Below are 13,683 nucleotides of genomic sequence, written 5' to 3' on the forward strand. Positions count from 1 at the left end.
CATGTGAAGCGGAGGCAGACGTCTGCTAAAGGAATTCATTTTTTTCATTTTCAGTAGCTGTGGACAGGAAGACTGTAAAGGCAATGGCAATCTGACATTTGACCCCAATTACTTTGACCTCCACCTAAATGAAAGATCTTGTGGCTGCCCATGCCGAGGAATATCCACTAGTCCTAGGGTCCACTGATCCTAACGTCTTTATATTATTTGATGGTGCATATTACAACCCCAAACTGATTTTAAAGTTCTCAAATAAATGTAATACTTTCAAATAGCTAACATGCCAGATGCAGTTTTGTTCAATTTACAAAAATAAAACATATGATTCTGTTGACATACACCATTAATCACCTTTAATTATACTGTTGTCTATAAATCTGTTGAATTGAAAATCAATAAATGGTAATTCACCATAATTAAATTTTTTTTAATTTTCACACTTTTGTAACATTGCTTAACCTACTTTAGTGCAACATATAGCCTACCATAAATGTAAAAACAACTTCAACATGGTGTTCTTAATACTAAGACCAGGACCAGTGTATCCTATGACTAGTGGACTCTAGGACTACTGGACCCTAGGACTAGTGGGAAGCTCCCCACCATGCCTGGGCAATTCTGGAACTGACCCAAGTGTGTGCCACATTTGGTCCAAATTGAGTTGAAAATCAGAGTCACTGACCTTTGCTAAAATGAACTCTTTTAAGGGCAGTTTTTGGGTCAACCAAGTTTGTTACAAATAAGGAAAATGAGCTGTGAGTAGGTAAACAAACAGACAGATTATGACCTTGACACCAATGATTGACCTTTGCCAACTTTGACCTTATTTGGGCAATTCCACAACCCACTTCCAGATGTGTGTCATGTTTGTTGCAAATCAAAGTGAAAAACACAATTTTGACCTTTGACACAAATTACCTTAACACTTGCTAAAACAAACCCTTTAATGGCGATTCTGGGGTTGACTGTCATCGACATGTTCCGTTTGGTGAAAATTGGCCTGAGGACCTAGGAGAGTGATAAACCACTATTCTGCCCACTGACTTCAGTGACCTTAACCTTTGACAAACTTACTCTGAAGGATAATTCTGGGGTGAACCTACATGCACACACCAAATTTGGTGGAAATTGGCTGAAACACCTCGGAGGAGTAGTGAAACAAACAAGCACAAACACACCAACAAAAGAAAGATGGCTGAAGCATACACACACCATGACATAACTATACAACTAAATATACATCTGTCTGTAATGGTGTTTTTGTCTGTGTATGATTTCTGTGATTTCATTATGAAATCATTCATTCCAATCAATCAATATTTTGTAGATCAAAATATGCTTTAGAACATCCAGCTAGGCTTCTTGGTTTTTGAGATATATGAAAACGTCTTTTTTGGAACCATGTTTTCCTTGACCCTGACTTTTGACTAAACGACTCCAAAATCTAATTACCTCTAGACATCTGTCCAGGTAATATTCCTGCCAAGTTTGATCCATATAGGCTTCTAAATTGTTGAGATATACAAATAACAAAAAGCATGAAATAAAGGTATTTTTCATCCACCATAATAAAATTATCAGTGTTTATTTATGTCTGTCTGTCTGTATGTTAGCAGGATTACGTCAAAACTGCTGCGCAAATTTTGACAAAACCTTTGCCACAGATAGATATTAGGCCATGGAAGACTCCTTGAAGGGATCCAGATCTGGATCCAGATTCTGGATCACGATTTCACTTTAAAGTATATAGGCTTTGAAGGATTACGTAAAGAAAAAAAAAAAACCTACTTCACGGATTCTCACCAAATTTGCATAACAGGTAGATATTAGGCCATGCAACACTCCACTGAATGTTGGAGGTGAACCAGATCTGGATTCTGGATCAGGATTTCAATTTGTATGCTTCACTTTATCTGATTTTGAGGATTACGTAAAAACTACTTAACAGATTTTCACCAAATTTTCTCCACACATTGGTGTTAGGCCTGGGAAGACTCCATTAAATTTCAGAGGTGATCTGGATCCAGATTCTGGATCAGGATTTCTCTTTGTAGACTTTAAAGGATTACATCAAAACTACTTCACGGATTCGACATCACGATGTAAAACCAAGACCAGGAAGACACTATTTTGTTTCACCTTGTGAATTAAATATCAGATTGCAGCATCTTGATCAGTCAGACCATTCTGGATCAGTATGCAATTGTTGCATTGTGTTGTGGAATCTGGATCAAGGTAAAGTCTGGGTTACGATGTCAATCATATATCTTTTATTTTGAATCCTTGTCAATCCTTGGCAGATGTCAGAAATCTCTGATTGCTCTTTATTAACTAACTACTCTAAAATCTAATGACCTGTAGATACATAGACAGCGGTGGGCACAGTTCTGCTAATCTGCTAACCGCTAATTATCGAAGCTTATGTTTTCATTAGCGGATTAGCTTTTCAGATAACTTTGAAAACCATCAGCGGACCAATTGGCTTCAGATAACTGTAGGTCCAATAATTTTTAGACCTCTAACATGTTTTTGAGGGCATACTGAATAAAGCTTAAGAGTTAAACACATCTATAAAGTGTGAAATCAAAGATTTTAGTGTCTGCCTGTTACATGTTTTGTAGCAGACACATAGCTATGAGAGGTGCAGCTTTATCCTCTGCAGTCAGAGGAGAGCTGACTACCAGAGAGAAGGGAAGAGACAGAAAAAAAAGATAATTTCTCTTCACACCATACAGACTTGCTGGAATATCAATCAATCAATCAATCAATTTTTTTTATATAGCGCCAAATCACAACAAACAGTTGCCCCAAGGCGCTTTATATTGTAAGGCAAGGCCATACAATAATTATGTAAAACCCCAACGGTCAAAACGACCCCCTGTGAGCAAGCACTTGGCTACAGTGGGAAGGAAAAACTCCCTTTTAACAGGAAGAAACCTCCAGCAGAACCAGGCTCAGGGAGGGGCAGTCTTCTGCTGGGACTGGTTGGGGCTGAGGGAGAGAACCAGGAAAAAGACATGCTGTGGAGGGGAGCAGAGATCGATCACTAATGATTAAATGCAGAGTGGTGCATACAGAGCAAAAAGAGAAAGAAACAGTGCATCATGGGAACCCCCCAGCAGTCTACGTCTATAGCAGCATAACTAAGGGATGGTTCAGGGTCACCTGATCCAGCCCTAACTATAAGCTTTAGCAAAAAGGAAAGTTTTAAGCCTAATCTTAAAAGTAGAGAGGGTGTCTGTCTCCCTGATCTGAATTGGGAGCTGGTTCCACAGGAGAGGAGCCTGAAAGCTGAAGGCTCTGCCTCCCATTCTACTCTTACAAACCCTAGGAACTACAAGTAAGCCTGCAGTCTGAGAGCGAAGCGCTCTATTGGGGTGATATGGTACTACGAGGTCCCTAAGATAAGATGGGACCTGATTATTCAAAACCTTATAAGTAAGAAGAAGAATTTTAAATTCTATTCTAGAATTAACAGGAAGCCAATGAAGAGAGGCCAATATGGGTGAGATATGCTCTCTCCTTCTAGTCCCCGTCAGTACTCTAGCTGCAGCATTTTGAATTAACTGAAGGCTTTTAGGGAACTTTTAGGACAACCTGATAATAATGAATTACAATAGTCCAGCCTAGAGGAAATAAATGCATGAATTAGTTTTTCAGCATCACTCTGAGACAAGACCTTTCTGATTTTAGAGATATTGCGTAAATGCAAAAAAGCAGTCCTACATATTTGTTTAATATGCGCTTTGAATGACATATCCTGATCAAAAATGACTCCAAGATTTCTCACAGTATTACTAGAGGTCAGGGTAATGCCATCCACAGTAAGGATCTGGTTAGACACCATGTTTCTAAGATTTGTGGGGCCAAGTACAATAACTTCAGTTTTATCTGAGTTTAAAAGCAGGAAATTAGAGGTCATCCATGTCTTTATGTCTGTAAGACAATCCTGCAGTTTAGCTAATTGGTGTGTGTCGTCTGGCTTCATGGATAGATAAAACTGGGTATCATCTGCGTAACAATGAAAATTTAAGCAATACCGTCTAATAATACTGCCTAAGGGAAGCATATATAAAGTGAATAAAATTGGTCCTAGCACAGAACCTTGTGGAACTCCATAATTAACTTTAGTCTGTGAAGAAGATTCCCCATTTACATGAACAAATTGTAATCTATTAGACAAATATGATTCAAACCACCGCAGCGCAGTGCCTTTAATACCTATGGCATGCTCTAATCTCTGTAATAAAATTTTATGGTCAACAGTATCAAAAGCAGCACTGAGGTCTAACAGAACAAGCACAGAGATGAGTCCACTGTCCGAGGCCATAAGAAGATCATTTGTAACCTTCACTAATGCTGTTTCTGTACTATGATGAATTCTAAAACCTGACTGAAACTCTTCAAATAGACCATTCCTCTGCAGATGATCAGTTAGCTGTTTTACAACTACCCTTTCAAGATTTTTTGAGAGAAAAGGAAGGTTGGAGATTGGCCTATAATTAGCTAAGATAACTGGGTCAAGTGATGGCTTTTTAAGTAATGGTTTAATTACTGCCACCTTAAAAGCCTGTGGTACATAGCCAACTAACAAAGATAGATTGATCATATTTAAGATCGAAGCATTAAATAATGGTAGGGCTTCCTTGAGCAGCCTGGTAGGAATGGGGTCTAATAAACATGTTGATGGTTTGGATGAAGTAACTAATGAAAATAACTCAGACAGAACAATCGGAGAGAAAGAGTCTAACCAAATACCGGCATCACTGAAAGCAGCCAAAGATAACGATACGTCTTTGGGATGGTTATGAGTAATTTTTTCTCTAATAGTTAAAATTTGTTAGCAAAGAAAGTCATGAAGTCATTACTAGTTAAAGTTAATGGAATACTCAGCTCAATAGAGCTCTGACTCTTTGTCAGCCTGGCTACAGTGCTGAAAAGAAACCTGGGGTTGTTCTTATTTTCTTCAATTAGTGATGAGTAGAAAGATGTCCTAGCTTTACGGAGGGCTTTTTTATAGAGCAACCGACTCTTTTTCCAGGCTAAGTGAAGATCTTCTAAATTAGTGAGACGCCATTTCCTCTCCAACTTACGGGTTATCTGCTTTAAGCTACGAGTTTGAGAGTTATACCATGGAGTCAGACACTTCTGATTTAAAGCTCTCTTTTTCAGAGGAGCTACAGCATCCAAAGCTGTCTTCAATGAGGATGTAAAACTATTGACGAGATACTCTATCTCCCTTACAGAGTTTAGGTAGCTACTCTGCACTGTGTTGTTATATGGCATTAGAGAACATAAAGAAGGAATCATATCCTTAAACCTAGTTACAGCGCTTTCTGAAAGACTTCTAGTGTAATGAACTTATTCCCTACTGCTGGGTAGTCCATCAGAGTAAATGTAAATGTTATTAAAAAATGATCAGACAGAAGGGAGTTTTCAGGGAATACTGTTAAGTCTTCTATTTCCATACCATAAGTCAGAACAAGATCTAAGATATGATTAAAGTGGTGGGTGGACTCATTTACTTTTTGAGCAAAGCCAATAGAGTCTAATAATAGATTAAATGCAGTGTTGAGGCTGTCATTCTCAGCATCTGTGTGGATGTTAAAATCGCCCACTATAATTATCTTATCTGAGCTAAGCACTAAGTCAGACAAAAGGTCTGAAAATTCACAGAGAAACTCACAGTAACGACCAGGTGGACGATAGATAATAACAAATAAAACTGGTTTTTGGGACTTCCAATTTGGATGGACAAGACTAAGAGACAAGCTTTCAAATGAATTAAAGCTCTGTCTGGGTTTTTGATTAATTAATAAGCTGGAATGGAAGATTGCTGCTAATCCACCGCCCCGGCCCGTGCTACGAGCATTCTGACAGTTAGTGTGACTCGGGGGTGTTGACTCATTTAAACTAACATATTCATCCTGCTGTAACCAGGTTTCTGTTAGGCAGAATAAATCAATATGTTGATCAATTATTATATCATTTACCAACAGGGACTTAGAAGAGAGAGACCTAATGTTTAATAGACCACATTTAACTGTTTTAGTCTGTGGTGCAGTTGAAGGTGCTATATTATTTTTTCTTTTTGAATTTTTATGCTTAAATAGATTTTGCTGGTTATTGTAGTCTGGGAGCAGGCACCGTCTCTACGGGGATGGGGTAATGAGGGGATGGCAGGGGGAGAGAAGCTGCAGAGAGGTGTGTAAGACTACAACTCTGCTTCCTGGTCCCAACCCTGGATAGTCACGGTTTGGAGGATTTAAGAAAATTAGCCAGATTTCTAGAAATGAGAGCTGCTCCATCCAAAGTGGGATGGATGCCGTCTCTCCTAACAAGACCAGGTTTTCCCCAGAAGCTTTGCCAATTATCTATGAAGCCCACCTCATTTTTGGACACCACTCAGACAGCCAGCAATTCAAGGAGAACATGCGGCTAAACATGTCACTCCCGGTCTGATTGGGGAGGGGCCCAGAGAAAACTACAGAGTCCGACATTGTTTTGCAAAAGTTACAACACCGATTTAATGTTAATTTTAGTGACCTCCGATTGGCGTAACCGGGTGTCATTACTGCCGACGTGAATTACAATCTTACCAAATTTACGCTTAGCCTTAGCCAGCAGTTTCAAATTTCCTTCAATGTCGCCTGCTCTGGCCCCCGGAAGACAATTGACTATGGTTGCTGGTGTCGCTAACTTCACATTTCTCAAAACAGAGTCGCCAATAACCAGAGTTTGATCCTCGGCGGGTGTGTCGTCGAGTGGGGAAAAACGTTTAGAGATGTGAACGGGTTGGCGGTGTACACGGGGCTTCTGTTTAGGGCTACGCTTCCTCCTCACAGTCACCCAGTCAGCCTGCTTTCCCGGCTGCTCGGGATCTGCCAGGGGGGAACTAACGGCGGCTAAGCTACCTTGGTCCGCACCGACTACAGGGGCCTGGCTAGCTGTAGAATTTTCCACGGTGCGGAGCCGAGTCTCCAATTCGCCCAGCCTGGCCTCCAAAGCTACGAATAAGCTACACTTATTACAAGTACCATTACTGCTAAAGGAGGCCGAGGATAACTAAACATTTCACACCCAGAGCAGAAAAGTGCGGGAGAGACAGGAGAAGCCGCCATGCTAAATCGGCTAAGAGCTAGTAGCTACGCTAAGCTAGCGGATTCCTAAAAACACGCAAAGTGAATAATGTGTAAATAATTTAGAGGTGATTCAGCAGAAGGAGTGCTTTAGTTAAGGCACGTAAAGATTACACTGGGAAACAAATCGTAATCTAGATAACTAGATCAATCTAACTGCGCAGATTAAACAGCTAACAGATACAGAAAAACACCGCTGTGCTCCGGAACAGGAAGTGATACAATACCGCAGTGGGAACCGCAGTGGGACTTGGGAATATCACCCAAGTCATTCACAGGCACATCACATCTGTCGTTTTATAAAGTGAAAATATCAGCTATATGTTTTAGTTTTAAAGTAATCCACAAATTCTGAAGGTTTTAAGGTTTAGACACACGCCGCAGTGCATTATGGGTAAATTAGTTTCCTGACATGAGTGGTTGGCTGCACACACAACTTACTGAAACGTGTGGTAGGTTTTACAAATAAATCTGTATTTGTAAATATGTTATTTTTTCATTTGTAAAGAAAAAGGAAATTTGAAAACTGAAAATTCTGTTTGTTAAGTAGATTCAGCACTTTTAGCCAGTATGCTGTTCATACTGCCATGAACACTCCATGAGTTGTAGGCTATAAACTTTCCTCTGGTGAATACTTTAAGAGATAAGATAATCTCTCTGTTGTTCCTTTATTTAATTCCTAAAATATTTTTATATGTTCCCCAAGTATTATGGCAAACTGATCATCCTGTAACAAACTTATGTTCATTCTCCATCAGCCACACTTTTAGCCAATGGCTACTACCATCCAACCACTCACGTCAGGAAATTAATTTACCCATAATGCATTCTGGCATGTGTCTAAACGCTAAAACCTTCAAATTAGTGTATTACTTTAAAATTAAAACATATAGCTGATATTTTCAATTTCTAAAACAACAGACATGACATTAATTTAAATAACTTGTCCGGAATTAGTTTGTTTAAAAATTTAAGCATAAGTCAAAACTGTATGCCTGTGAATGACTTGGGTGATATGCCGGCGAGTCTGTATGGTTTGAAGAGAAATTGTATTTATCAATGAGTGTACTAAAGTCAAAACTGAAATTTATCGGTTCAGCTTTTATTTGTAACTTCCGCTAGATTTTTTTTAGGGTTTTATCGGTTTAGCTTTATAAAAGTTAACTTTTCAGTTAGTGGATTGACTGTTATCGAAGCTAACTTTTTGGTTAGCTATGCCCACCACTGCATATCAATCCAAGTAATATTCACACCAAGTTTGAAGAAAAGCTGTCCAGTCGTTGTTGAGTTATCTTGTCCACAGACACACATGCTAGTGAAAGTAACATCCTGCTTTGCTGCTTCACCAATGCATTTTTTAATAAGGGTGTCTCAAATTACTCTATGACACAGATCAATAATTAGACTATTTCAAATGAAGAAAACTCACCTCTCCATGGAAGCTGTATTTCCCCATGAGAATGGACCTGTAGAGACGTGTCCGGCTGTCATCCTCAAAGGGCATGGATCCACTCAGCACAATGTAGGCAATCACCCCCAGGGCCCACATGTCCACTGCACAAGAGTACGGCCTCTTCATCAGCACTTCAGGGGCCAAGTACTCTGGTGTCCCACAAGTGGTTCTCAGGAACCATGATCGATCTGCTCCATTCAGATCCTCAGCGGCCTCACAGCCTTGGCGGCCAAAATTGGATAGCCCAAAGTCGGTCACCAGTAATTTGGAGTCAGCTCCAGGGTGATAGTACAGAAGATTCTCTGGTTTCAAGTCTCGGTGGGTGATGCCCAGTGTGTGGAGGTATCCCACGGCAGCCAGCACCATCCGTAGGGCCTGGATAGCATCCCACTCTGTAAAGTGGCCCCTGCTGACAATACGGTCCATCAGTTCGCCGCCTGTAGCCAGTTCAAGCACCATGTAGACCCGCCGTGGGAACTGAAAGACCTCGATTAGCTGAATCACGTTGGCGTGGCTGACCCGCTGCAGCACCGCCAGTTCAGAGGCGCACACCCCATGACTTTCCGGGGCCTCCACCTCCATCATTTTTATAGCGAAGGGTTGGCGAGTCGCCCTGTGTTCCACACGCATAACATGGCTGAAGCTTCCACGACCGATCAAAGCCTTGATGTCGTATCTGACAGGGCATAAGGGGAATGATGACTCATTACAGCATAACTATCTCATGATACACTATTCCAAAGCACTCAGTGTCTCTTGCTGCAGCTGCAGTCGTGATGTACGGTGAGATACCTGCATGCTCAGCAGACTAATGGAGAATCTATGGCAGCAAAGCCTTACAGACAAATTCATGGACACTTTTCACTCAAAAACATAACATAAAGGAACAAAAAGAATGATCAGCACAACAAAAAAGTGCTCTGTAAACCACATACTGTATCTGTCCATCCATGTTCTGTCATTTCTCAAGATGTGCTGGTTGTATAACCTGTATTTTGAGTATCTAATTTTTCGCCAATCAAATTGATTGAATAAAATAAGATAAAAATATTCCTGAAAATGACCAGGAACACCCATTTTGACTGTTGAAACAGATGAAATTTCCAACTGGTTGTATCTCCATAACCGCTAACCCTATGAACAATGAGCTTCCTGTATCACTAGCTGGCATGCTAACAACTCCTTGAGGTGTCTTCAGATCACTTCAGAGGTGTTATGTGGCTACAAAAGCAGCACTTGTTAGATTTACAAGTGTTTATTTTTGCTAACCTTTACAAAATATTGATATCGTTAGAGTATCCCAGAATCCTTTGCTCACTGGGGAGGGAGGCTTGATAATGGCTCAGCTTAATGCTAACTTTAACATTGAAAATGCCACAGACATGCTAATGTGTTAGCATCTGTCCCATTTTTAAGTTATAAAAGCCATCTATCAACTGTTTCAGAAAACCATAACAGGTCGGTTTAACATAAAAAAAGGTAAATATTACTCACAGACACATGGTCTTTAGGGTTTAGTGGGGAAAAATAAAGATAAAGCAAAATAAAGAACCAACGAAGCAGCAGATCGAAGATCAAAGCACTGCTTCATTGGTTCATGGTTCAAAGCAAAGCAGCGCTGCAGAAACAGTTGATTATGCAGACCCGCTGCAGGGTCTGTAATCAATGTAGAGAAATGATCATTTTCCTGACAAACACCCCCAAAACAACGGCCACTCTGAAGGACCGATAAGGGGATGTTTAGCAAAAAGGCTATTGATGTCGATGGATCGAATCATTTCTTATCGATACCCGAAAAGAACCAGTTCATGACACGCAACCCTAACAACAACATGCTTTTTTTTTTTTTTTATAAAACTCACATTAAAGACTCACGATTATCTTAGTAAAACACCTAAATACATATTTTGGTTGAACTCACCTCCGTAACAATGCAATGTTGCAAACAAGTTGTCACAAACGCTTGTTTACACTGACAGCGAAATCTTGGCCTTGTCATTGTCATTTTGTCTTTTTTTTTTTAGACAACATGTAAAATTACATGAAGATGTGCGCTCAGATTTTTATAAGAAAAATTATAACTAAGTATATTTTATAAAACAACACAGCAAAATCACCAGTGTTAAATTAACACTGACAGTGTCTATATGGGTCCACAATAGGTCAGTGAGGAATATATAGACACTGGCAGTGTTAATTTAACAGTCAGTGTTAATTTTACACTGGTGAATGTGCTGTGAAATTATAAATCCTGTTGTCCACAAGTGAGGCACTCAGCTCATGCTAACATATGCCTGTTAGTACTGCATTATGTGAGGCCCGCGAGTTGTCATGCTAATGTTAGCCCTTTTGCATCACATTATGTGACACTTAGATTAGATAGAACTTTATTAATCCCTTGGGAGACTCCTTCAGGGAAACTGAGGCTCCAGTAACATTGTATAGCAGCACACAGGGTAAGAAACACACAGAGTATCAAAAGTAGAATAAAAAAAAAATTGCAAAATGTAAATACAAATATAAATACCAGAGATACTGCTTGCTAGTGGCTTACTGGTTACTACTGTTCCTCTCCTTCCCATCCCCTGTCTTCCTGTTACTCCTCCTCCCCCTGAGTGAGGAGACCTACAGTCTGATGGCATAGTGACTTTTTAAGACACGCGAATGATTAAAAAAACAGGTTCACCTTGCTCAGGTCCTCAGCCACCACAAGTGTGTATTTTTGAAGTACATTATAAATGGGAGAATGCATATTAATGAACATAGTTACATGTAAATATGCCGGATTGTAGCAGGATGCTAATCCGACTACTCACAGCGTAGGTACAAAGTTGAAGCCAAGTTAGCACCAAGCCAATTATATGCAGCATATTATATAAAGACTAACTTTACTAAATTAAGGAAACAGTACTGCAACATAACAACATTTGAAAATGTGCAGCTGGATTATATTATATATATAATTTAGACAGATCTTGAAAAATGTTTCCCAGTGTTTTCCCAATAATTGCTCAAAGGAAATACATGAGTCAACAGATTATAGCCAGGTTTACTGGCATCATAATAATGTATATTTCATTAATTTAATTTAACAAATTTACTCTGGTATATATTTGAAGTGTTTTGATTTTGAGAAATTTCAGATAGATTACAGTGGATTTATCCACGAGGACTGCGCTGGTGTTATGGAAGTAAATCAGTGCCATCAGAGTTTGAATTTGAATTTTTAAGGGTTTTTTTAGCATCAAAATCAGAGTTTGAAGTTGAATTTCTAAGGTTGAATTTGTTTAGCATCAAAATATTCAGCCTCAAAAACTTCAATCTAAAAAAATTCAACCTAAAAAAAAAAAAAAAAAAAAATCAACCTCAAAACATAGATAAGCAGGGAGAAACAATTGATCCCGGTCTCAATCATCCATCGGTCAGCAATGTGTCACGTCTTCTTCTTTCGATTTGGTCTCTGTGTCACAGGACCAATGGAGCAAATCGTGATTGGCTGAATGTTAGATGATTGAGACAGGTTTTCTATTTTTTGAGGTTGATTTTTTTTTTTAAGTTTGATTTTTTATTAGGTTGTAGTTTTTGAGGCTGAATATTTTGATGCTAAACAAATTCAACCTTAGAAATTCAACTTCAAACTCATTTTGATGCTAAAAACAATTCACCCTTAAAAATTCTAATTTAAACTCTTATGACACAGATTTACTTCCATATAGTGGTAACCTAATTGCAATCAGTCAAAAAACAAAAAACAACAACAAAAAAAAAAACATCTGCTTGGTGTCATTTGTAACCTAGCCGGTCATGTCCTGCAGTATGTTGCCTGTTCTAATCCACATCACTGATAAACAAAGCAAAACCAATAGCCTGTGTAGATTTTGACTGTTCCTTCAACTTTAGTGTTCTTGCTTTTGTTGTTTTCATGCTTTAATCTGACAAGAACAGCATTGCAGTCTTCAGGTCTAACAGGTTTTTTGGCTTCTCAAATAAACGCTGACCAGCATTGGTACTATCCACTAATATATGAAAATACATGAAAGCATTGGTGGCTGCAAGTGAAGCACAAAAAGAAAGTGTCCCATGAGCACCACCAAGGCTCCTAATAAGATATTTCACCTTGTGTTGTGCTGTGAAAATGCAAAAAAAGAATCTTGTGCTTGTGGGCTGAGATAAACACTTGTTTACAGTGCAGCCCTATTTACTTTGGATTTTCTTTGAGCAACACTGCTTTGAAATTGAGGGGAAAAAAAGGAGGTTGGTGCAACAGTATACAGAAAGAAGCCTCACAGTCAGTCAACAGAACAAAAAGTTCAGCAGACTAAAAGTTGTCAAGATTCTTTTTTGCAGAAGCTTTTCCAACCATCTGGATAGACACCTGTGACAGACACTTCATTTTAATGGCATTGTCACATTTTGACATAAATTGAAAGCATTTTTAAATTTACCTCGCTGTCACTCTTGGATCAAACTTTTCTTTGTACTTGGCAGGTTTATTCTGTTGTTGTTCTCCTCTGATTAGTGGCTGTCCGGTGTCTGATGTTTGCAGACAATTCTCAACATATCCAGAAAACCACTGACATCTCTGTTTCGGCTTCTTCGGCTGATCTTCGGGGTCATTATGCGCTTTACTGAAGGTCACAATCGATTGCACTACACTAACGTAACCTTTCTGGGACGTCTCAGACGGCATCTTGCTGGTACCGCAGCCCATCACTCAACCAGCCATCACCAAACCGGGAACTGAAAAGTCTGAATAGCAACAAAGAAATTGGTTAAATACTTGTGGAAATGAGAAACAAATGCACCTGCAGAGACAAATGCACAGGCTCCACCCACCTTTCAGGTTAGATGTTTACAGGTGTGTGGACTTTGCCTCTCAGTCACCTGGGTGATAGAAGTCACACGTAAACGAAAACTGTTTGAAGCTGCTGCCAGCTGTTATATGGTCAGTTACCACAATGATGCTAGTATTCAAGAGCAAAATACCTTGAAATACCTGCAAACAGAATGTTGTTTGTTGCATCACAGTCTATGAGCCAGTCATCAATTTTGACCTAATCTGTATCACGTAAGGTGACGAAACTGCACTTA

At 39.4% G+C, this 13,683-nt stretch overlaps 1 protein-coding gene across 1 annotated transcript in view; it reads right to left on the reverse strand.

Annotated features, from left to right (window-relative positions):
- LOC117510345 (serine/threonine-protein kinase H1 homolog) overlaps positions 1-13,282 on the reverse strand; it is a 39,330-nt gene extending 26,048 nt beyond the window's left edge. The window contains exons 1-2 of the mRNA XM_034170400.1: positions 13,038-13,282; positions 8,569-9,268 (exon numbers count right to left, since the gene is read on the reverse strand). Coding sequence (XP_034026291.1) covers positions 8,569-9,268; positions 13,038-13,282 — 945 coding nt within the window. The remainder of the gene's footprint in view (positions 1-8,568; positions 9,269-13,037) is intronic.
- Between the last annotated feature and the right edge of the window lie 401 nt (positions 13,283-13,683).

This window comes from Thalassophryne amazonica, chromosome 1 (assembly GCF_902500255.1).
Source record: "Thalassophryne amazonica chromosome 1, fThaAma1.1, whole genome shotgun sequence".
Lineage (NCBI taxonomy): Eukaryota > Metazoa > Chordata > Actinopteri > Batrachoidiformes > Batrachoididae > Thalassophryne > Thalassophryne amazonica.